At 47.2% G+C, this 24520-nt stretch overlaps 1 protein-coding gene across 4 annotated transcripts in view; it reads left to right on the top strand.

Moving 5' to 3' along the window:
* REEP1 (receptor accessory protein 1) overlaps positions 1-24520 on the top strand; it is a 305129-nt gene that overhangs the window by 165894 nt on the left and 114715 nt on the right. For all 4 annotated transcript variants that reach the window (XM_078678665.1, XM_078678667.1, XM_078678666.1 and 1 more), the window contains exons 4-5: positions 2919-3039; positions 4531-4644. In XM_078678665.1, the coding sequence (XP_078534791.1) occupies positions 2919-3039; positions 4531-4644 (235 nt within the window). The remainder of the gene's footprint in view (positions 1-2918; positions 3040-4530; positions 4645-24520) is intronic.

Raw genomic sequence — 24520 nt, 5'->3', positions numbered from 1 at the left:
TATGTTTAAAATCAAAGAAAGATCGTCCCCTAAATACTTGAAGGATCTGGTCCAGCTATACCAACCATCCCACTCCTTGTGTTCCACTCAACAGATTCGGCTTGTGGTTCCTAAAATCCGACTTGCCTGTACGAGAGGCTGATCTTTCTCCTATCTTGGACCGACTTTATGGACTTCCATGCCAGCCTCCTTGAGAGATGTGACCTCTCTTCTCACATTCCGTAAGGGTTTAAAGACTTGGTTGTTTTAATCTAGCTCTTCATGTTTCCCTCTTTCTCTCCTTATACTCGCAAGGCACCAGGAAACCCCTTGGGGTAGCTGTGCGCCCTACAAATTCTGGAATAATAATAATTTGTAGGACACTGGTACTACTGCTATTTGAGATCTCAACTTGCACCATTGATGTAACTTGTCCTCATCAAGCCCTGCTCTCAATTTTTAATCCTTTTGTGCACTCACCAATTCAGCCGGCATCCATCAGTGCACTCACTTATTCAACCACTCATCAGCATTGGCAGCTGCTAACCCGCTGATATGCATATACTCAAATAAATAGAATGTAGATGATCCCAGACGATTCGCACAAAAGGAATCCCGTACTAGCTGCAAAACATAAGGTAACATCACTAACAATGATGGAAAAGGTAAATGCCCCCCTGCTCAGAAATAGAAAAAATAGACTAATAGCCGGCCAGTCTGAATTGATTGGTGCAGAATAAATGTAAACATCTACCTGATAGCTGGAGCTCAGTGGGTAACAGTTCCACATGAGGCTCCATATGTTCAGGAGACATAGAAGACGTAACCGAGTTGAGTTTGATGTGATTTATTAAGTCCATATGTAAGTTAAAGCAAGCCCCACCAGGAGTAGCCAGCTAGCTGGTCAGCCCATCTTCCAACTGACCACACTAACACACCAGGCGCCCAAAGATTCCACTCATGTCACTCACGTCAACATTCTACATGGAACACTCACACTGGCTGAGCAGCTAGTGACAGGTGAAAGGGAACATTACTGCATAACATGAGAATACTACAGTAGCCTATTATATCCGAGAAGGGTGTCCAGCAACGCCTGTTTCCGATATATTCATTTCAGTATACTGCACCGGGCATACCTCACCCCACACAAGTTAGGACAGATGTATCCAGGAGCTTTCACAACCTGCCCCAGGTGCAGGACTGAGGAAGCCAAACAGCATCCGCTCTGGTGCTGAAAGATTATTGCCAGGCATGCACAGATAATATAGAGTGCATACTGGAGAGGAAAGACATCAGGAACATTGAGACTAGTCTCAAGGAGAATAAAGTAGGTATGACATTGGTGGACCTAGCATTGTTAGCTAAAAGGGCTGTTACGATGAAATGGAAGGCAGCCACATGTACCCCATTAGATAACTGGAAAAAGGAGGTGTTATACGGGGCAGACATAGAAAGTAGAGTGCTCTGTAGAAAAGAATGAAGGGTCCTGCAGAAAAAAATGATTGCAGGGATTTGGGAGGAGCTAATCCCAAAGTACAAAGAGGGCAAGGGTTTTGATGGTAGACCACCTTGAAGTATTGACCATACAGCTCACTGAGAATACTATTTTGCCAGCTAAGTCAGTGTCTGGACCGAAATAAGGTCTATTGGAAATATAACCATACACAACATGTAAAGACCTACTTGCATGGTACTGGAAACGGGAGAGGATGTGGCCTTACGGCTAGAGTGGTCGACCTTGAAGCTGGGAAACCGTGCTCGAGTCTTGGCAGGGACACTCAACATCCTGTGATTCTGGGCCAATCACTTAATCTCCCCATACCTAACAATTGGAATGCGTCCGTATGTAACGCAACTGGTGCTCATGTCAAGGGCGGCCTTAGGCATGTGCAAGCTGTGCACGTGCACAGGGCCACCAAACCCCAGGGGCCACCACGCCAATATATATCCTTAATATAATAATCCTCTGAGGATGGATACATATTTGCGTGGCGGCCCCTGGCAGGGATTTGGCGGCCTCCGGCTCTGTTCCTCTTCCAAACACCCTGACCCTGGTCGCCCCCCACTTCACTGGCCTCCGCGCCTGCTTTCCTCCTGGCTCCTGATTGACTTCTTTTTTTCCCCTACCTACTGCTGGCCTGCTGGTACAGGCGTATATAAGCCACAGCTACAGGGGCCGCCACGCCAATATATATCCTGAGACTAATACGGAAGGGTAGGAGCAGCCGCAGGTACTGGTCATCTAACGCCTTTTCTAGACGTTTTATTAAAACACCTTCCTGAGCTCCGGGGGGCTTTGCCCCGCCCGGACCCCCTCTTCCGGGGCCCCCTACCTACGCTCCCTGCCCAGGGCCTCCATGAGCCTAGAGCCGCCCCTGCTCATGTAAAGCCCTCTGATGCCTTCGGTCGATTTGCGCTGTGTAAAACTAAATAAAATAAAAAAATCAATATGACTGCATTGCCAGTTGAGCCTCTGGGACGAAAGGAAACACTACCCACCAAGATGGATTCTCGATAGAGAAGGTCAAGCAGTGCCCCCAGGACAATATGACCTTGCTGGACAATCCACAGTATTACTCATTAGGGGGGAAGGGTGAAAAACATTGGCTTTGGTATAGATAATAAGATGTAGTTAAACCATTGACCATATTGCACTGACTACAAGGTAGAACATGTGTCTTCTTTGTTAAACTGAATTTGTGCTGAACAGAACAATGAAAATGCAAATGATTGTTGGCTTAAAAAAATAAATTTTAACCTTGGTGGCAAAAAGGAAACAACAGTAAGCTGAGTGAATAATACTGTTCATTAGGAGTGAGCTCTTACATTTCAGACACATTGTAATTTCAGAAGAGATGTGTAAAGGCTTGATGGTGAACTACAATTACGCAATCGATGCGATAATGCTCCTTTCACGAGGTCTTGTTTCTCTGCAGGTTTCCATTCTATTATGAGCTGAAGATTGCATTCGTAGCCTGGCTGCTGTCTCCCTACACAAAGGGCTCCAGTCTACTCTATAGGAAATTTGTGCATCCGACGCTGTCTTCAAAGGAAAAGGTGCAGTATCCAATGACGCCGCTTTGTTGTATTCTGAGCATCTTCACACGGTTCCTTGTATGACCCGAACACAGCAGCCGATGTTCAGTAGCCTCTTCTGGGTCCTACATTCTTAGCACCAATCTCTAATCGGGCCATTTTTTTAATTAAAACATTTCTTTATTTTGATTTTTATAATACACGAAAACAATTTTAATAACGTATAAAGTACCCCACAATGTACCTCATAAAGATTTGTAATAAGTAAGATCCCAAGAAGGAATAATATCATAAGAAAGGAAGAAAAGAGAGAAAAGAAAGAGAAGAAATAAATAAGGAACAGAAGAGTCATCACGTTTAACCATACAGTTTAAGCAATATCAAGCTGGCAGTGGTTTTCAAGAATTGACCTCCAGTCTTGTAGGAAGGTTAAGCATTGGTCTTGCTTCAGAGGTTGAAGCATAACCCGGAAATGTCTTGTAGGTGCCAGGTACACAAGCCAGTAATTGTAAGATTTCGTTATTGTGAGAAGGCTAATGTAGTAAAGAAAGCCCTTTGTCAGTATATTGTCTTCGGTGGAGCTGTCAACATTCCAGTGTTTCACTAATGTATTAGAACATTGGAATGTTGGGAGCTCCATTTAAAACAATGGAGTGCTCCGGGCTTATAATGGCTGGTATAAGCCTGGCGCTCCAACATTCCAATGATTCTTTGTTCACAGCTCTGGCTGTGAACAAAGGCTTCAAGGACCCTGAGGGGATTCCAATCCCCTCACGCTCCCATAAGGCTTTGTTCTTTTTTGTTAGAACATTCTGCCCTCTAGTGGCAGAATATTCTAATAGCCTTATAGCCCTTCGTAGCTCGGCTATACCGGCTATTAAATTTCCTCTCCCTTGTTAAGGGCCTTCGCCTTCGGCTCGGGGCCTTTAACGCTGGAGAGGGCCTTTAATAGCTGGTATTGCCCTCTACGGCGGGCTATAGGCTATATAAGTGACGTTCGAATGGGCATTATCGTGAGATAATTTCTTGCTGTTCGTGTTTTATGTCTTGGGACAAGGCCAGGACGCATACACAGGGTGAGGTGCGGTTATCTTAGTGACAATGTGCCTTAGAATGTTCATTAGCAATAATATTGTCCACCATCGCCTAAGCATCCAAAACATTTTCTATTAAAAAATACGACTTAGCAAAGTTTCTCTTGTAGGGGGAATTTGGGGTACATAGAGATAATCAATGTCTCACTTAAATGGTATGTTTAATTTGTCGATGGACCTTTTTGAAGACGTTTTTGATTTCGATTTTTAATTGTCCTTAAAAGTTCGCAAAGCTATATTGAGCGTGCAGTTATTTTAGCCAAACTTTTTTACATTTTTTCGAAAATTTATGTGAAGTTTGGACTTTTTTGTTTTCGAGAATTCAGGTAACATCAGGCTTTTATTTTTTCCTAAGCCAATTTTTATGCTACATTTATATTACTTCGTATCTCATCACTTTATTCTCTGTGTGTAACAGGAGATTGATGATTGTCTCGTCCAAGCAAAAGATCGAAGTTACGATGCCCTGGTGCACTTTGGGAAGCGGGGCCTGAATGTGGCCGCCACGGCTGCTGTGACTGCAGCCGCAAAGGTAACCTTGCGTGCCTCTCCATGGCTGTACCCTTTGTTAACATAAAGTTCTGTACCAGTCTCTTTTTTTACTCCTGACCTACTGTTTGCCATCATTTTTACTTGTGTGCTCCAGTTTCCCCTGGCAGCAGGGCACCAAGGATATTCACCTGAGAAAGTGAACTAGCAATAGTCTTCTCATAGGGTGGTGGGGCTATGGAGAGTTAGATATCAGACATTCAAGTTTGCAATTTTGAGTATACTGTGCAGTTGTCTTCTGCTAAAGGTCTCAATTGTTCATCTAAAAATAGGAAATGTTTTATTTGTTATGGGGTGATTTCTTCAGTATCCAGTTCTTTCTATGATTCAAGGAAGGTGGGACTTTTCATGGTGTGTGGTAATTGCCCATGATTCTCAAAATAACAAAGCCCTTACTACACGCATGAAAACAGCTTTGTTTACTTATGCCATCAATTTGTGATTGGCTGGTGTTTCCAACTCTGCCAATGTAGGTAAAGCCCTCAAATCTGCCCACCCAGCATATGACCACCCATCATATCTAGAGAACACACTGATGTGGCTTTGAACATTCTACCCAAAGTGGTCCGGAAAACCCGCAGTGACGGCCAGATACAATGTCATGATGGCAGATCTGTATTTTGTTAACTCTCAAAGTTGGGGTTCATTTGTTCGATACAAAAAAACTAAATGGCCCTGACACACAGGGAATGTTCTCCATCTGCGGGGGCTACACTGATCATCTTCCCTACATAGGCAGCCCAAGGAAGGAGAAAATGCTTCGGAATGCACACCCTAAATAAGGTTGGTATTTCCTTGCATTCACCCAGTGGCCCTGTGCCTAAAAGGCTACCGGGTCAGCCAGTTGAGACTCCATAGACGGAGGTCCAGCAGTTTTCCACCTCTCATGGCGCGTTTGGCGGGGCAGGAGCCAGCTGATATATGGTAGGGCTCCTGGTCCGCCACACCCTACATCAGAGGTCTTCAATCTGTGGGGCGCGACCCCCAGGGGGGTCGTGGAGGCCTGGGAAGGGGGTCGCAGATTCTGCCAGAGTGCAGTTCCTGGCGTCGGGCTGATCGAGGGTGCTCAAGGCGGAGGCCGCCTAATTCACACCGAGGTGTGAAAAACATCAAAGCCTCGTTAACAAGTAAAGGTCTTTTAAAGACCTGTGATAGTACTCTGGTGTGCCTTTGTGTGTGTCCAAGCTGTTTCAGCCAGGCTGACATACAGGAGCTGGGGGGGGAGTGGGGGGGGGGGGGGGGAGGAGGCTGTAGCCCTTTGAGTTCAATGGACTTAGCTGTGGGTTTATTTGTACTTTTAACGTTTTATATAGCGCTAGTTTAACCCGTAGGTATCAGAGCGCTTTACAAATACACAGTAAACAGCAGAAGGACAGCAGAATGACATTACAATCATATCATTGGTTCAAGTCCCACGAGCCCTCATACCTGGCGCCTGTGCAGGAGAAATGTGGCTGAGAGTCTGTTCTTCATGGTGAGATGTTTTCGCAGCCGGCTGCCACCCCCCCCCCCCCCCCCCCCCCAAGCAAGGAGGCACAGAGATGCCCTCCCATGAGAGAGGAAGATGAAGCAGAGAGATACTGACCCCCAATGAGAGAGGCACAGACAAGGTGGGTGAATGAATGATGGGTGGATGGATGGATGAAGGGGTGGACGGATGAAGGATGTATGGATGGATGGATGAAAGGGGGGATGGCTGTATGGCTGTATGGATGGACGGATGGAAGGATGAAAGGGTGGACGGATGTGTGAAAAGGTGGGTGGATGAATGATGAGTGGATGGATGTAAAGATGAAAGGGTGGATGGATGGATAAAGGATGGATGGATGTGTGAAAAGGTGGGTGGATGGAGGATGGATGGATGAAAGGGTGGATGGAAGGATGAAAGGGTAGATGGATGAGGGATGGATGTATGGATGGATAAAAGGTTGCATGGATGAATGATGGATGGATTTGTGAAAAGGTGGGTGGATGAGTGATGGGTGAATGGATAGATGTAAGGGTGGATGGATGAAGGATGGATGGAAGGATGGATAAAAGGTTGCATGGATGAATGATGGATGCATGGATGGATGTGTGAAAAGGTGGGGAATGAATGATGGATGAGTGGGTGGATGGATGGATGAAAGGGTGGGTGGATGAAGGATGGATGTATAGATGAAAGGGTGGATGGATATATGGATGGAATAATGAAAGGGTGGATGGATTAATGAAAGGTTGGATGGATGAAGGATGGATGTATGGATGGAAGGATGAAAGGGTGGATGGATGAAGGATGGATGTATGGATGGATAAAAGGTTGCATGGATGAATGATGGATGGATGTGTGAAAAGGTGGGTGGACGAATGATGGGTGGATGGATGGACGTGTGGATAGGTAAAGGATGGATGTATGGATGGAAGGATGAAAAGGTGGATGGATGAAGGATGTATGGATGGATAAAAGGTTGCATGGATGAATGATGGATGGATGGATGTGTGAAAAGGTGGGGGATGAATGATGGATGGGTGGATGGATGGATGGATGAAAGGGTGGGTGGATGAAGGATGGATGTATGGATGAAAGGGTAGATGGATATATGGATGGAATAATGAAAGGGTGGATGGATGAAGGATGGATGTATGGATGAAAGGGTGGATGGATGAAGGATGGATATATGGATGGATGGATGGATGGATGGATAAAAGGTTGCATGGATGAATGCTGGATGGATGTGTGAAAAGGTGGGTGGAAGAATGATGGGTGGATGGATGGACGGGTGGATAGGTAAAGGATGGATGTATGGATGGGAGGATGAAAGGGTGGATGGATGATGGATGGATGGATAAAAGGTTGCATGGATGAATGATGGATGGATGTGTGAAAAGGTGGGGGATGAATGATGGATGGGTGGATGGATGGATGAAAGGGTGGGTGGATGAAGGATGGATGTATGGATGAAAGGGTGGATGGATATATGGATGGAATAATGAAAGGGAGGATGGATGAAGGATGGATGTATGGATGGAAGGATGAAAGGGTGGATGGATGAAGGATGGATGTATGGGTGGATGGATAAAAGGTTGCATGGATGGATGTGTGAAAAGGTGGGTGGAAGAATGATGGATGGATGGACGGGTGGATAGGTAAAGGATGGATGTATGGATGGAAGGATGAAAGGGTGGATGGATGATGGATGTATGGATGGATAAAAGGTTGCATGGATGAATGATGGATGGATGGATGGATGTGTGAAAAGGTGGGTGTGTGGATGGACGGGTGGATAGGTAAAGGATGGATGTATGGATGGAAGGATGAAAAGGGTGGATGGATGAAGGATGGATGGATGTGTGGAAGTGTGGGTGGATGAATGATGGATGTGATGAGGTCTAACAGGCGCATTTATGGTTGTCGATAGTTGTTTATGGTGAGGAGTACCAGTTTTTAGAATCTTTTGTCGGAAGGGGGTCCTTACGCCTAAAAAGGTTTTACAAGGGGGTCTCGGCATCAAAAAGTTTGAAGACCTCTGCCCTACATGGATGCCTTAATCATTTTAAATCTGCAGCCCAAAGCAATTAATAGATCTTATTTCACAAGCCAAAATGTTGAAAAGTTAAAAATGTTCTACATATATGTTTAAAGCAAACGCTCAACATTGCACAGATTCACAAAGACTCCTAGAAGTAACTTTATAAATCTGCGCCGTTTATAGATTTCTTTTCGTACCTTGATGTGTAATATTAATTCAAACAGTTTTTATTAAAGCAGTGTACAGGGGTGGGCGGGGCCGTATAGACAGAGTCGGAGGCTTTCAATAGAGATTTCAACGAGGGCTTTATTTTTATATATGATCTCCTTTTTGGGTTTCGCCTGCCGAAAGGCTGCGCTCTGCGCAGCTTTTCAGCGCAGGTGAAATCCTATGTCGACACTAAGCACTTCGGGAACGTCCCCCGGCTCTCATTGGCTAGCTCCATAAATGGAGGCTAGCCATTGGGTGCCGGATCTGTCCGTCAAGGCCGGACCAGATTCGGGGGCGTTCCCGAGATTTTTTCCCAGGGCGGAGTTACGTTTTTTCCCGTTCCCTCCCCTTTCACTGAAAGTGAATTCAGATGCACTGTCCATTCCCGCCCCCTCCGTGTGCCTTTCCGCCCCCCCCTCGCTGTCCTGTGCACGTTTCCCGCCCCCTCCCGCCGTCCGTGTCCCCTCCCGCCCCCTCCCGCCCCCTCCCGCCGTCCGTGTCCCCTCCCGCCCCCTCCCGCCGTCCGTGTCCCCTCCTGCCCCCTCCCGCCCCCTCCCGCCGTCCTTGTCCCCTCCCGCCCCCTCCCGCCCCCTCCCGCCGTCCGTGTCCTCTCCCTTCAAGAATGCTTCGAAGGGCTCAGGTTAAGTTTACGCTCTAGTTGTTTCTTAGAACTAGCTGGATAGAACCCTTTCTATTATGGTGTCTACATCAGCTCTCCCTCAGGGGTCTGCCATCGCCTAGGGGAGCGGTCAGACCTTGACCTTCCCAAGATGGCGGCGGACGGCTGCTTCCCCTTCCAGCACAGTGTGGTGGCGGCTGCAGGAGCAGGGTCAGGGCTGGCAACAGTGAAAACGGAAGATGGCGGAGGCCTGGGGTTGGAGCCGCGAGTGGATACTGGGGTTCTGCGCCTTCCTGATCCCGGCTGTCCTGGCAAAGCCACTACGCACTGGATAGTGACGGAGGACGGCAAGATCCAACAGCAGGTCAGGCGGATTAAAAAATGCCCATATGAGAGAAGAGAGCGCTGGGGCACAGGGGGCAAGGTCCAGCCGAGGGATGTCACAGACCATGCTGCAACGCAGAGTGCGCCTGACTGGGTATACAGGGGGGCTGGCCTGTTCAGTTGTAGCCCGGGGTAAGGGACAGGATGGTGCTGAGGGACAGCGTGAATTCAGGGAGTGGACTGGTTAAAGGAAAGGGGTACTTTGATGCAGCATATGTTCAGGCATTGCGTGAGCCCGGTGTGGGGATGGACCAAAATGTGACAGCAAACTGACCCAACAGCTAATGATCTCCTGGAAGAGGAGATGCCAATGGGAAATACAAGGTGATCTATTCAGTGTGTCCCTAGATAGAATGGCGTAATGAGGTACTCCTAATCTCCAGAGACCTAATGGTATCTCACTGCCTTCTAATATAGAAAATAAACTATGTATGTACTATAATAAGGTAATGACTTTTTAAATGTTGTTTTGTAAGAAATGCCTTTACAAATGTCAGGTTATATTGCAAGGATAAACCTGTTAGAAAAGGACTGTTTGCCCTCCCGACAGTCAATCTGCAATAATTTATAGCTTTCCGATGTTTCCTCCACTGTTGTCTAGTTTTTGCATTCTATTACATCAAACCAGTCATAGTACTCATTTGGTCCGCATTAGGACCCTCTGCATTCTTGTTTTTTTAGGTCTGTTTTTTTGTACGCTAAGATAAATGCAGTTTGATTTTGAATCTTGATGGATTCTACATAGTCGTATTGTGGAATGTTTTCACATGGCAGTTTGACATATATATTTTTTTAACGCTGATGAATTTTTACGCTTACAATGTTTACCAACACTCATCACTTTGAAGTAACCTGTATGGTTCTCTGAGGATTAGGACAAATGCAGTTTTTTTATTTACTTTGATGCATTTTATGGTTATTAGTTCTAATCGAATTGCCGAATGAGCCGGTAATGTATGATAACGTCAGATTGCAGGATATGTACTATAATATGTCATTTTGTGATGATTTTTATTAATTCTGTAGTGTAGTGTGGCCTGCATCCTGCCCAATAGTCAGTGGGTCAGTTTTCCGTTTTTTTAATTTTCCTGTTTCCTGTTCTTGTGTCAGTGGTAGAAGGCCCTCCTCATCTTTTATTAGCAATGATAACTTCTTACATAGAGTTTCAATGCTGTTGTTTCTAGATGCTGTAAACAACAGGTGTTACTACTGCCCAATTCAATGGTGCTCATTGTACCCACCTCCGAAGCATAGGGATCGGAGTTGGCCTTGCAGGGCTCAATGTTATGACCTGCAGAAGATGAATATGTAATTACTGACCGGTATTGCAGGTTAACATTAGTGGGGTGGGTCCCCAATTCCTTCCTTATTAATAGCAGGGTCTTCATCGCCCTCCTTCGTTTTCGTATGCTGTAAAAGATTCTGCATTCCACCTCCTTCATAAGTGATGCCTGCCTCTCTCTTCTATCGTGAGGGGTAGTGGTAGCGGTGTCTGTCTCCCTCTCCCTTCATTAGAGGTAGCAGGGTCTCTCTTCCTTCATTAGAGGTAGCAGGGTCTCTCTTCCTTCATTAGAGGTAGCAGGGTCTCTCTTCCTTCATTACTGATAGCAAGGTCTGCCTACATCTCTCTCTTCATTCCTGGAGGCACGGTCATTTTACCTCTTCTTTCATTTCAGATAGGAGGGTATGTCTCACCTCGTGGCTAACTCCTCACACAATGCCACGCATGCCGCTCTTATAGATTACCAGCCTCTGTCCATTGCAGAGTCTTTATTCTCCTATCATGAAGCCCCGTCCCCGCGGCACGGTAAGCATCTAAAGAACTAGCCCAGAAAACAGCTTACTCGCCGTCACAGTTACTCCCCATGCTTGAAGCTGCTCCTCGAGGCTGGCTGTTTCTGCGGCCTCAATAACAAGAAAAAACATTTTTTAATGAACTGCATTTGTAACACGTTGCCAGGACTTCAACCCCGCTTCTATTTCTGGGCAGTTTTAAATAACGCGAAAGTAGGTATTGGAGTGCTTTACATGAGCACCAACTACATTACACAAGTACATTAGGTAATGTTATTCTTTCTGTGCTGTGGCATTTCAGAAGTAGCGTCCAAACCTGGGCCTGTGGTGTTCCTGGATCCAAAGCACAGTGGTATGCAGTAGTGTACGAGGTTGTTATTCCTCCACTATAGTTGTACGCCGTCTTCTTCCCAGTTCAGTGGTATTTGTCCCTCGCAGTTACAATTGCAGCCTCTCTCGTGTAGTCAGGACATAATGTTTCTACTTCTGAGGTTTCATTTAGCTATTTAAGGTATTCTGGGAGTTGTTTTCGTTTGAGTGGCAGGCCGGATACCAATGGTTTGTTCAGAATAGCCAAGCACTGGAAACATGGCTGTGCTTGCTTCCCTGCCCCCTGGCTGTGCTTGCTTCCCTGCCCCCTGGCTGTGCTTGCTTCCCTGCCCCCTGGCTGTGCTTGCTTCCCTGACCCCTGGCTGTGCTTGCTTCCCTGACCCCTGGCTGTGCTTGCTTCCCTGCACGTGCTTGCTTCCCTGCCCCCTGGCTGTGCTTGCTTCCCTGCCCCCTGGCTGTGCTTGCTTCCCTGCCCCCTGGCTGTGCTTGCTTCCCTGCCCCCTGGCTGTGCTTGCTTCCCTGCCCCCTGGCTGTGCTTGCTTCCCCGCCCCCTGGTTCCCCTTCCCCTGGCTGTGCTTGCTCCCCTGCAACCTGGCTGTGCTTGCTCCCCTGCAACCTGGCTGTGCTTGCTTCCCTGCCACCTGGCTGTGCTTGCTTCCCTGCGCCCTCTCTGTGCTTGCTTCCCTGCCCCCTCGCTGTGCTTGCTTCCCTGCCCCCTCGCTGTGCTTGCTCTCCTGAGTTTGTGTGTGGCTCTGGGTGGGTGTGTGTGGCTCTGGGTGGGTGGGTGTGTGTGGCTCTGGGTGGGTGGGTGTGTGTGGCTCTGGGTGGGTGGGTGTGTGTGGCTCTGGGTGTGTGTGTGTGGCTCTGGGTGTGTGTGGCTCTGGGTGTGTGTGGCTCTGGGTGTGTGTGGCTCTGGGTGTGTGTGGCTCTGGGTGTGTGGCTGTGTGTGTGGCTCTGGGTGTGTGTGTATGGCTCTGGCTGTGTGTGTGTGTGTATGGCTCTGGGTGTGTGTGTGGCTCTGGGTGTGTGTGTGTGTGGCTCTGGGTGTGTGTGTGTCTCTGTGTGTGTGTGTGTCTCTGTGTGTGTGTGTGTGTGGCTGGCTCTGGGTGTGTGTGTGTGTGGCTCTGGGTGTGTGTGTGTGTGGCTCTGGGTGTGTGTGTGTGGTAGTAATTGCTGTCTGCTGAGCTCGTCCGTAGGGTACAATAGGTCTCACATTTGCGAGAGATTAAGCTAATGGCAATGTAAATGACAATGCCATTTATTTATCTGTTTTCAAAACCAACACATAAATACAAATTTTGTCATTTACAATGCCAATAGCTCTAACTTTTCCAAAGGCGAAACCATTGCATTGTAAATGCTTGTTAGGTTTTGCCTACGCAATGCGTACGAAGTACGCATGCGCTAGCAAAATCTAATGATATCTCTATGTCGGGTCGGGTATCCGCCCCCTCCTCCCATTGGCTAGCTCCATAAATGGAGGCTAGCCATTGGTAGAGGGCTCTGTCCGTCAACCCAGACCAGATTCGGGGGCGTTCCCGAGAATTTTTCCCTTTTGATGACGTCAGTCTCGGGAACGCCCCCGAATCTGTTCCGGCATTGACGGCACCCGCCCTCAATACCGTCCCTTGCCGATTTTTTGGAGCCCCCTGGCAGGTGCCCACCCTGCCAGGGACATTGCCGCCTTTGAGCGAGTGCCACCTCGCTTTATATTTTAATTGAAGCCGGTGCCCACCCGGCATTGCCCCGTGTTTACACCGCCGCTGTCCGGCCTCCCGACCCCAGGGCCGCGCTGCGATTGGCCGCGACCCGGAAGTCAGGCAGGCCGGGGGCGGGACAAGCGGAAGTGCCGGAGAAGAAGAGCTCCAGCGCAAGGAGAAGAAGCCGCCTGCCGTGTCCTTCCCTGGGCTCCCAAGTGAAGGGGGAGCCCCGGAGTTCTGGCCAGTCTCGAGGGAGGAGCGGGAGTCCTCCAGCCCCTGGCCGCCCTGTGTTGCGTAGGTCCCGCCCCCCCAGCGCGGACAAGGAGAAGGAACTGCGCCCACCGGCAGGACTCCATGGTCGAAGAGGAGCCCCGCCGCCGCCCGTGAGAGCATCCGGCCCCAAGAAGCGGGACCGGGTGAGAAAGAGCTGCAGCGAAGTCCCACCCCCCCCCCAGCGCGGACAAGGAGAAGCAGATGCACCCACCGGCAGGGCTCCGTCGAGGTGAGTGCTGCCGTTCCCTCCCCCCTCACAGACCAGCAGTCCCTTGTTACCTCTGGGGGCGAAGGCCTCGTGAGTGTCGAGCGGTTCTCCGGCTCTTTCCAGGTCTGGTTGGTGGGTCTCAGCACATGGTGCTCCGTCGCCCGGAGGAAGAGGCACCTCAGGCCTCAACGGGTCCTCTTGTGGGCTGCCTAATGTTGGCTCTCCAGGTTGGCCGGTCTGTGAGCTGCTTGCGCCCAGCCAATCCCCCTCTGATGCGGCATCACGGGAAGCCAGCAGCAACAGGTCCCGGATGCACGTGGGTCCCCGAGGGACTTCTAGAACTGACAACCTGCTGGCTTCCTCCGGTATAAGATCCTGTGATGGTGTGGACTCTGACATCTGCAGAGGAACCAGAGTGGACGGTGTTGTACTTTCTTGAGAGCCTCCTGCTTCCTGAATAAAGCCTGCACCAGGGAACTGAGAACCACGTGAGCCTGTGTCCCCCTCCCCCATTACTGTGCTCCCTTGCTCTGGTACTGTATCAAGCCTCGTCAACGCGCCCTCTCGTGGGTCTCTCTCCTTTTCCAGTACTGTGCTCTTCCGTGGTATTGTGTCTTGACCCAGACCTTTTTCATGCCCTACTACTAGGTCCTGGCCTTCTGTACTCTTCCCTGGTACTGTTTCGTAACCTACAGCAGCTGTAACCTGGCCCAGACCTGTGACCTGTCCCAGTGCTTTGCCCTCTTCCAGTGCCCTGTTCTCACCCAGTGCAGTACCCAGTCTCGGGGTTACGTCCTGTCCCAGTAATGTGAGATGCCCCAGTTCTATCTCTTTCCCTGGTGCTGCATCCTGCACTGGTACTGTGTTCTGCCTCAGTGATGTGTCCTGTCCCAGTACTCTGAACTGCCCTGGTACTGTGTCCTGTTCGTGCACTGTGAACTGTTCCGGTGCTCTATCCTGCAAAGCCACTGCGTGCTGCCCTGTAACTGCATCCTGCCCAGGTACTGTGTCCTGCCCTGGTACTGTGAGCAGCCCTGGTTCTGCTTCCTGCCCTGGTACTGTGAGCTGCCCTAGTACTAAATCCAGTCTCGGTACCGTGAGCTGTCCGGCTACCGAGAGTTCCTCCATTTGCTCTTGATCTCTCTTCATTGGTAAGGTAAGTGGCTCCACCGGTTCTCTGTTTTTTTCTCCCACCGCTGCGCCTCTCTCTCCTGACGCTGTCTCTTCACCGCGTGGGGGTACATGGTGTTCCTCGGGGGAAGGCTGCTGGAGTTCTGAGGTTGGGGTATGTTCCTCATCCGGGGAACGGTGAAGCCCTAAGGCTCTGGAGTGTTCCTCCTCAGAGGCGTTGTCATGCCCCTCTCCTGAGGCCCCGGCAGGTCCCTCTTCTTGACCCTCATTACAAAGCCAGGGCACTTTATACTGCACATACCTGTTTTTTGTAATAATTGGTCTAAACTCGACCTAACTCCTTTTTTCACATTTTTTCCTCAGCACCCTGTTGAGGGTGCTGAGGGGGCCGATCTCGGAACACAGGGCCACACAGAGTGAAATAAGCGGCTGACCAGACAAGAAAATACAGGGAGTGAAAATCCCCCTCCAGCCCCACCCCCTCCCCAGCCTCTTACAAGTGAATGCTGGAAATGCGTTGCTTTGAAGCGATGTTTTCCTGCTCCTTTATGTGCAGCTTTCCTGGGTAATTGAGATTCCCTGTATTTCATGACCTTGGGAATGTTTACTCAAAAAAAACATAGATGGAAATTTTAACATTTACAATGCCAATAGCTCTAACATTGTCAAAGGCAAAACCATTGCATTGTAAATGCTTGTTCTACTGGTTATGCGCTCTCGAGCGAATGCTGCCGGATCTGTTGCGTGCTTCCTTAGAGGATCCAGAATGTCTTCAGAAGGGTGGGTCAGTCCTCCGCCAGGCACGGCAACCGGAAAAGAAGGAAAGAAATAGGATCGGGTTAGGGAGGGTTTGGGGCTCTGGAGGTTTCGGGGCCGGGTGTGAGGAAAACCACGTGCTCAAGTGCAGTCAACCCTCGGTCTGTGCAAAACGTTATTGCTCGTGAGGAAGGAATAGACGGGGTTGCGAGACTATACACAGGCTTTACACTATTTATAGGTTACTCCTTAGGTTGGACACTCCTTCCCACCCAACCCGCTACTTTGCCCCGTACCTGTTGGAGCCACCCTACTCCTGTGGGAGCGTGGCGGGGCGACTCGTGAGGTCGGTGGCCTCCTGGCTTCTCGGGGTCCCCTCCGATGTTCCTCTGCGGATCCGTCTCGTACTTCTCGTCCTCCTTGCTCAATCTTCTCCAACTCCTCCGTTCACACTGTAACACTCTCTCCTCCGGGGAAACGCCGTCCGTCCTTCCTGGGTTCCTCCTCCTTTTGACGTGGATCGGGAAGTGACACGGGTTAGGGGCGGTTCCTCGCCATATGTCTCCTCCCAATTAAAGGTACCGCGTTCCAACTTCTCGGGCTGCCAAAGGTTAGCGTCATCGTCCTCCGGCCAGTCCTCTCTGAGGCACGGACCAGGCTGCTGTAGAGGAGGGACAGAAGTAGGTAAAAGTGGGGCCACTGTCCACCAGTCCGAGTCCGGGGTTTGTCCCTCGGTCGTTCGACCCGCCCCGTCACAAGCAGGAAAAATTTTCAAGTGTAATTATGATGCAAAGGGGCAATTGCACATCATTTTGTGTCTCCACGCATTTTTAGGTGGAGAACCCCTTGTCCAAATAAAGGTGTGGGGTAGTTCTTCCAGTTCTTACCCTGGAAGCACACTTACTCCTGCCTTTGACTAGAGAACATCTGCTTGCGCCTTTGTGGTTGAAAAATATCTCCGAGTAGAAAGTGGCTGCCCATAATCCTGGTGCTTGTGGGTACTCACCTACTGTTGCATTTGGCCCACTCAGAAACTCCAAAAATCCAGCCCTAATCTAAACTTCCAAATGTGGGAAATCAGCCACAGTACTAGCATTTCCACACTCATTACTTAAAAGTGTTATCTAGGAGTTCCTTGTTAGTCATTCCCTACAATATAGGAGAACTTTTCTGCTCTTCACAGGCTGCCAGGCAGTTCTTTCTATGGTATAATGTGCTTTGTTGTTGCTGTTCATATTGTGCATGTCTGCCCAGAGAGTCCTCTTGGTGCTATAAGCTTTTTACATTAATGCCTGTCTTTGGGTTGTGTGGATTGTGTGTTGCTGCAAGTGTCTGATCTGCAGTGATGATATACCCCATGGAGTGAAACTTATGGCCTGCCAGCATTAGTATGGTAGCGTCATCCTCTCTTCCCAGGCTCACAAGATGCTTTGGGCCCAGTCCTTAACTTGTGCAAGTGGTTACAGGTGGTGAGCACCAGCTCTCATTTTTGGACCAGGATTTATTTTTGAGAAATGTATTAGCTTTTCCTTTTTTAACCATAACATTCAATAATATATTCACTTGCTATAGGCTTCTGAAAGTCAAAGCACACATATCAGGTTACACAATTACCACCTTAGTTCCCCAGATTCCCCAGGATTTATTTTTCATCATCAGATTTTGCCCCAGGGACATAAAGAGAAAGGTAGAAAAGGGAAAACGAAGGGGGGGTTTGATATATAGATATAGGAAAACAGCTCAAAGGGAGGTAATAGGGATGAAAAAGAACCTCCAAGCAAAATGCGAGGAAATATGGGGTGGTGGATGAAAGAGGCATGAGGTGGATTCAAGACTAGGCAGACTTGGGATTTGGCAACCCCAGCATTCAGCTGAATTAGTGGTGGGGTTTACAGCCCCTTCCAGTGAGCCAACTAGAAGGCTGAAAGGCACATTGAAAGACTGGACTTTGTCATACTTGCATTATGACATACTCCATGCTAATGAGAAATTCTCCTGTGCAGGCTGTCATGAAACAACCTGTGAGAGAGGGGACACCTCCCTGGAGTAGTGCAGAATTTAAATCACCCTGGTGGTGATCCTCTTTTAAGTCTCCTCCAAATTCAGGGGCCTTGGAGAAGAAACGATGGACATCAGCAGCGACTGGTGGTGGTTTCCTGCAAAAGCTTGGCAGTGGTGTCTTAGTGCAACAAATGGAAGTGCAGCTGTTGCGTTACGGCCGGTGTTAGTGCTGCCTGTGCTCGTGCTGTCTAAATCCGCGCCGATGAACACTGAAGATGGCCGTTCTGGGAGGACACACGGACCGCGGCACTGTGAAGGTGTGTCTGCAGGAACACGTTGTTACAGTATGTGTTGGCACTATCGACACATGCAATTTCATAACTGGATCCATCTTGGTAGCCTGCACCAGGCATGTTTGGCATCTACCAGGGCTACCTTGCTGAGTAGTTAGGCTGGATATCTGTTTGACTATCATGGGATTCCTTAGGTCTTTTACACATAATAGCATCTGATTATTCGGCCTGTAGGTCTTCCACTGTCATCCTTTTCATATTCGGAGTACCCTTGCATTTCTGTACGTAGCGGAGTCTTCTTTTAAGGATGACTTGTCTTTTTTACTGTGGGATACAGAAAGTCTTGGACAATAAATTAAAACAAAAATGATGAGCTTAAAAAAATATCAGGTAAGGTACAGGTTACTATTATGAGTTATGGGTAAGGGGACCGGTGAAGGTAAAATATCATTTAAATGCAAGCAGTAGGTTGAAAAAATAGACAGGAGTATGTGTCCTTCTAAAAAAAATAAAAGAAAGTTAAAATTCGGGAAGGATTAAGGTAATTACAAAGGCTTAAGGGATCATGGGTAAAAGGTAAAGAATAAAGCTAAAAGTAGGAAGAGGAGTCGGGGATATCCTTCTGTAAATATGTTTTTACATAGGAAATTTTGAGATTAAATTATGAATTCCTTAAAAAAATTCCCCAATCTTTTTGTAAAAATATATATTTTTAAATCTGATATTAAGGCATCAAGATGAATCTTGAAGTGATTAATGCCTCCGAAAAATCACTTTGGGGTTGAGTTATAGTTTGGTGAACGGGGTACTCCATCACAAATGTAATGATGTACCCTGTCCACCAGTCTGCACACAAAATTACGAGTTGGATCAATCGTCAGCTTTCCAGCGGTCGTGCCCCTACTGGCTAAAGTGTTCACAAAACTCACTCTTGACGGCCCGATGGAGAAAACGCAATCGGAGTAAGGGCATCAATCTGCCTGCCCTATTTAGAGTGGACAGTCTGATGTCCTATTTTTCCTGTCTGTGACCACCAGGTAAAGCCTAAATTAAAACTCCACACTATGGGAGAAATCTCCAAGGGTTTGGTAGTCACAAATTTTACATTTTCATAAAAAAATTCCACTTTTGGAGTTTGTTTCTGAAAAACAAAAAATGTTTGGCACACGTGCTGTCCAAAGCATGGATAATGCACACCAAACTTGGGGGGGGGGGTCAAAGTCCGCCTGTCATACCCCCGAAAAACGGGACCGCCTGCAATGCTTACGGCGGTCCAGCACCCACAATTAGGATGTGGGCGCATGCCACATTTGTAACATTTGCCCGCCACAATGCCACAACAGCAAATTGTGCCTTTCAATGCACAACGTGACAGGCATCGTGCGGTGCCTGCCACGTTGTACATTGAAATGCAGGGGAGTACCATAGGTACCCCCCATGTGCACCCCCAGAACCCCTGGTGGGCCGCTACAGGCCCCCAATGGCGAAAATCCCGCATATATGCTAATATGGATGGCGGTGTCTCCCAGACACCGCCACCATGTTAGCAGCTTTTCTTCCCGGTCGACTCTTCGACGGGCTGAAAACCAGCGGACGGACTTTCCGTCCACCGGGGTCCCCTCCACCATGGTAATGTGGCGGGGCAGTGGCGACCTGCCCGCTATCCTAATGACCTCCTTGGTGTGCCTTCACATGAGCTGCCTTGGTGGCTCTGCTCCTCTGAAAACAAAGAGACCTTTGCAGGGCTAGTGTGATCTCTAGATATTACAGGCAGGAGTCGGAGTGACGGAGGTAATGGCATCTGCCACAGTGTCGTATGGCTGCCCGCTCTCTATATCTTAAATCAGGCCCTTAGTAATCTCATCAGGCAATAGACAGCGGAGCTAGAACAATGGCCTGTGGGTAAGTTATTCCAATACATCAGGTTGCATCAAGTTGCTAGATGACGTGGGCACAACAAGAATCCAGAAAGAGAGAACTTAATACAAATAATACTTTAAATGTGCACATTAAAGGAGGTTTATATGGACTTACTGTTAAAACTCAAATGTGTAGGTGCTCATGTCTTTGTTTACTGTGGGGGAACTGTGCAGTTTAATATAATAGCTGTGCTCTGTTGACCTTTTAATTCTATCCCTATATCTATTGAGAATAAACATGTAAAGAAATGTAATGACATCTGCATAGCAGAAGTGGTGTGTTGAGTAAATTCAGCATGGCTGCCACTGGTGTCCTCATCACGAAATCACCCATGCTTGCATGTTGTCTGTCTTTGTTGACTCAATAGGTCTCTCAAGGCTTTTATATGGTTTCCTACTTGGACCTCACCGAAGGGCAGGTAACTCCATGAATGTGCAGACTAACATCAAACTAACAGCACGGCAGTGAACGAATTGCAACGACCATGCTGTGGCTCCCAACACGATTAGGTTTCTATGTGGCTGCTCTCTGTTGTTGACTGGGTGATTTTTTACTTACCACATTCCAGTATCCCAAAATCGCTAAAAAAAAATTGCACTCTTTAAAGATCCCAAATGGCCGGATCCCTGCCAGATTTTGACTGTAAAGCAACGGCTAAATAAATAATTCTATTTAAAAATATGGACATAAATCTTCACCTTGATGAGATTCAGGAATTTCAAATGGAGTTTTATGCCTAGTAGTCGAAGTATTTTGTCCCACCACTGTGCATGAGAGGTGGAGCTACATACAACTCAAAACATACCTTGGAAAACTGTCTGTTTCCAGAGTAAACAGAATTGTGAATGCTGATTCACCTGTTGAAAAAATTGGTACAGAAAATAAAATAGACGTAATGTTAGAGATGCCTGTGAGGATAAACAAACACATATTGTGATGTAACACAGTGTGAGTTTACACACTATAGATACTTCATTATCTGTTCCCAATAGATATCAACTCACATGGGCATTATAAAGTACAAAGGTATATGACAAACACTTCACCAAACCAAATGGAGACCTGTCCCGGCATCCTGTTTGCTTCCTTTTAAGTAGAGCAAAGTGACACATGTGGCTCAATCAAACATGCCAGGCAGGATTCGAAATTGTGACCCCAACAGAATGGCAGACCCCCACACGCCTGCTGATCTCTGCCCATTTAGGCCGTTAATCACAGGGATCTACTGTTTTGCTGTTGGAAGGAATTTCACGCTTCATTCACACCTCGTTCAAGCCAAGGAGTTGGTGGAGAGTAATTGGAAATTAGCCTTAAGGAACTCCAAGCAGGCAAAAGCTAGCTTTTCAAAAATTACCTTTACTCAATATTTATTAGAAATCTGACCACCATGACATTACGCCGCGGTTGTTACACCGACCGCGTCTTAACAACGCATACCGTTACTCCGCAAGTCGTAACAATGACTTGCGGAGGGGGGAGAAGGTGTTGGATTAAAAATCCAACACCTTCCCTACTGTCCACACAGACTGGAGTTGGAGTCCTACCTTGTTTGCTACCAGGCCTACATAGGGCTGACTCACTAATATTTAAAAGTGAGATTTTCATCTTTGGAAAGATCTATTTTAATAGATTTGAACTGCAGCAGTTAGGCTACAATGTTTCCCTTGTCAAACTAGTGGATGGCACAATAAGTGCTCTTGTCCACAATTGACTTTTAACCATATGCAATATATATATTGTGGCTTTACAGGAGAGTTAACTATGCACTTAGGGTTTAGCCAATTTCTACAGGGTGTTAGACCTCAAACAATTGACACTGGACAGGAGTGCCCCACATTACAGAATGTAAAAACAGCAATAAAATTCAGCAAATAAATGTGAGGGACCTTCAAAAAGAATAGTTCTCTTACAATATCACAATATTTTAAGCCAATCAGCGCTCTATTTAATTGTGTAGTGACCCCCCTCAAGGTAAAAACATTTACCTGAGTGAAGAAACATATCACCCATCTCTCCAACTAACCAAAACAAGCAAGTCAAGTCAAGTCAAGTCAAATCCACTTTATTCGATTAATTAAAATCATAAAAGTATGCTATACAAAAATGCTAACATTTAAAAACATTAAAAGAGTTCAAATTACACACTTATATACAAAATACACTTCCATGAAAAACACGAGATGGAGTACCTAATACATTTATTCTACACGGTCATATTTCCCAAATGCATGAGTTTGTTTTAGAAGGAAGTCGCTACAGCAGTGCCCCCCAGACCAGACCTCCTTATTCTTATAGATGCTGCCAAAAAACTGGCCACACAATACATAGTTTCCGGGGATTCCATCATTTGAAGAAATAGTAGGGCGGGTTTATATTGTTTAAAATTCAATTTTTTCAATAATGGTGCAATGAACCGTTTCCGAGGCACGGAAAACAACCTGCAGAAAAGCAAAAAATTTACCGTATCCTGGGGAGAAAGATCGTCACATTTACAGGGGGGATTGACCTCCGGCCTACCCCACCCGTTCACATCCCACAGTACCATGTACATTTGATTGAAACGAAATTTCGTAAGTAGCCATCTGTGGAAGCAGTTTGTCACAATCGATAAATAAGGAGCCAACCTCAAAGACGATGTAACCAATACATGGGCCCTTACTGAGGGTTTGTTTATCCCAACCGCCTCTCGCTCTGCTTCACAGAGCCTAATAAAGTTGGTCTTGGCCCAACCTATGTCGACTTTGCAGAGAGGTTCTGGTCTAAAGAAAATCTCTGGACGGCCAAGCTTCTCAGCCAGGCTCTTGATGTAGAATAGCCACTGAATATCCCTGACATAATCTAAGTTAAGACAATCCTTTATAATTGTTCGGTTTAAGGAGAGATGTGGATTCAGCCAGATCTTAATCCAGAGCAGGATAGGTGCTAATTTAATTATGTCTGTAATATAACTCAAACCCAGCTCCAGGTGGATAGAATATGTGGCTGTAGATGATGGAAGACCAAGAAGAGATCGCAAAAACGTATTCTCCTCAATTTGTATTCGGTCAGGATTAGTAAATCCCCAAATTGCTGCTCCATACCTTGCAATAGAAACCGACTTAGCTTTATAGATTGCCAGGATTGCCTCAGTTGGTTTCCCCCCTAATCTTTTGGCGAACCCCAATACTCCAGCCGAAGAACTTTTCACGGCATTGGATTTTGCGGTAAGTTGTGGGTTCCAAGTACACCTATCATCGAATAAAACTCCCAGGTAAGTGAATACCTTTACTCTACTAATAATCTCAGTACCAGAGTAAAAAATCTTAACATTGTTTCTTGAGCTCCCCAGTGACATTATGTGGGATTTCCCGGTGTTAATCAACAAGTCAAGATTATTCATAAAATTACCGAAGGAATCAAGCAGTCTCTGCAGACCGATTTGGGTTCTTGCCAGTAAAACCGCATCGTCGGCATAGAGGAGCACCGGAATTGGCGTACCCCCCATGCGCGGAATATCCTGCGTGGCTGCAAACAGGTCTGACTCCAATGCGTTCACGTACAACGTGAACAACATTGGGGCTAGGATGCAGCCTTGGCGCACCCCTCTACTAGACTTAAAACTTGCTGTGCATTTCCCCTCGGTTGTCATCCTGATGGAAGCGTTCAGATCCCTGTGCAACTCTGCCAGGAAATACACCAGTGAGCAATCAAGGCCCATCTTTAACAACATGGACCACAGCCTTGACCTATTAACTAGATCAAAGGCTGTGGACAGGTCCATAAAACCCAAGAAAATGGAGCCCCTTTTAGCCCTCGTGTATTTGGCTATAATTAAATTAAGGTTAAGACATTGGGCCTCCGTGCTCCTCCCTGTTCTAAAACCGTATTGGACATCTGTCAATATATTATTCTCCGAGGCCCAAGATGTTATTCTGGCCAGGACCACCTTCCCTAGGATTTTAGTAGAGGAGTCTAACAAGCAAAAAGAGCTCTATGAGAGCCCATCGTGGCACATTTGTAGCTAGTGAGGAGAAAATCCTTATCATGAAGAACACCAGGTAATGTGGAGTGGGCAGTTCACACCCTTTTTTACAACAAATAAAAGGATGGTAGTGCGAGTGAGGAGCGAATCCTTATTACCCTACTTACTGTGGGGAAGGGGTTCACATCCCATTCTTTTTACAAAAAACAAGGATGGTGTTACAGAAAAGACACTGAATACGTGCTCTGGGTGCCTTATGTTTAAGACATAAAATCAGGATAGGGTTACTGTACTTTTGAGTTTTTCATAGTAGTTTGGGGAAATGTACTGAATAACCAAACCTACACCATCTCTGTCTCTCTCCCACTCATTTTGTGGGTCACAGTAGAGTAGAATTGAGCCTGTTTGAGTTGTAGTGGTACAGTAGGAGATGTGGTGTGACCTTTGTGGCTTGCAACTGGCTTACCCCTTGTAGATGCTTTTTTGTTTCTGCATGTCTCTCCCTGTGCCCCGCCTTTATTGATCCATTTCTTCTCTGACTTTGTATTATATAGTGTCCATTTTACACCATTCCCCCTTGCCGCTGTAACGTTTACACGTATAAAGTAGGGCTGCCTGTTGTGGCAGAGAACTTGCACATATATGATCAGCTGGTCAGTAGAAGAAAAAAATATAGATATATGACGGAATTTGGATCCCATGGGGCATAGGGTCAGCCTTAATATCAGTATGGTTGATAAATTCTTGCGATTCAGGGTAGTAGGCTTAAA

This window comes from Lissotriton helveticus, chromosome 2_2, assembly GCF_964261635.1.
Source record: "Lissotriton helveticus chromosome 2_2, aLisHel1.1, whole genome shotgun sequence".
NCBI lineage: Eukaryota > Metazoa > Chordata > Amphibia > Caudata > Salamandridae > Lissotriton > Lissotriton helveticus.
This window is presented reverse-complemented; position numbering and strand designations above follow the sequence as displayed.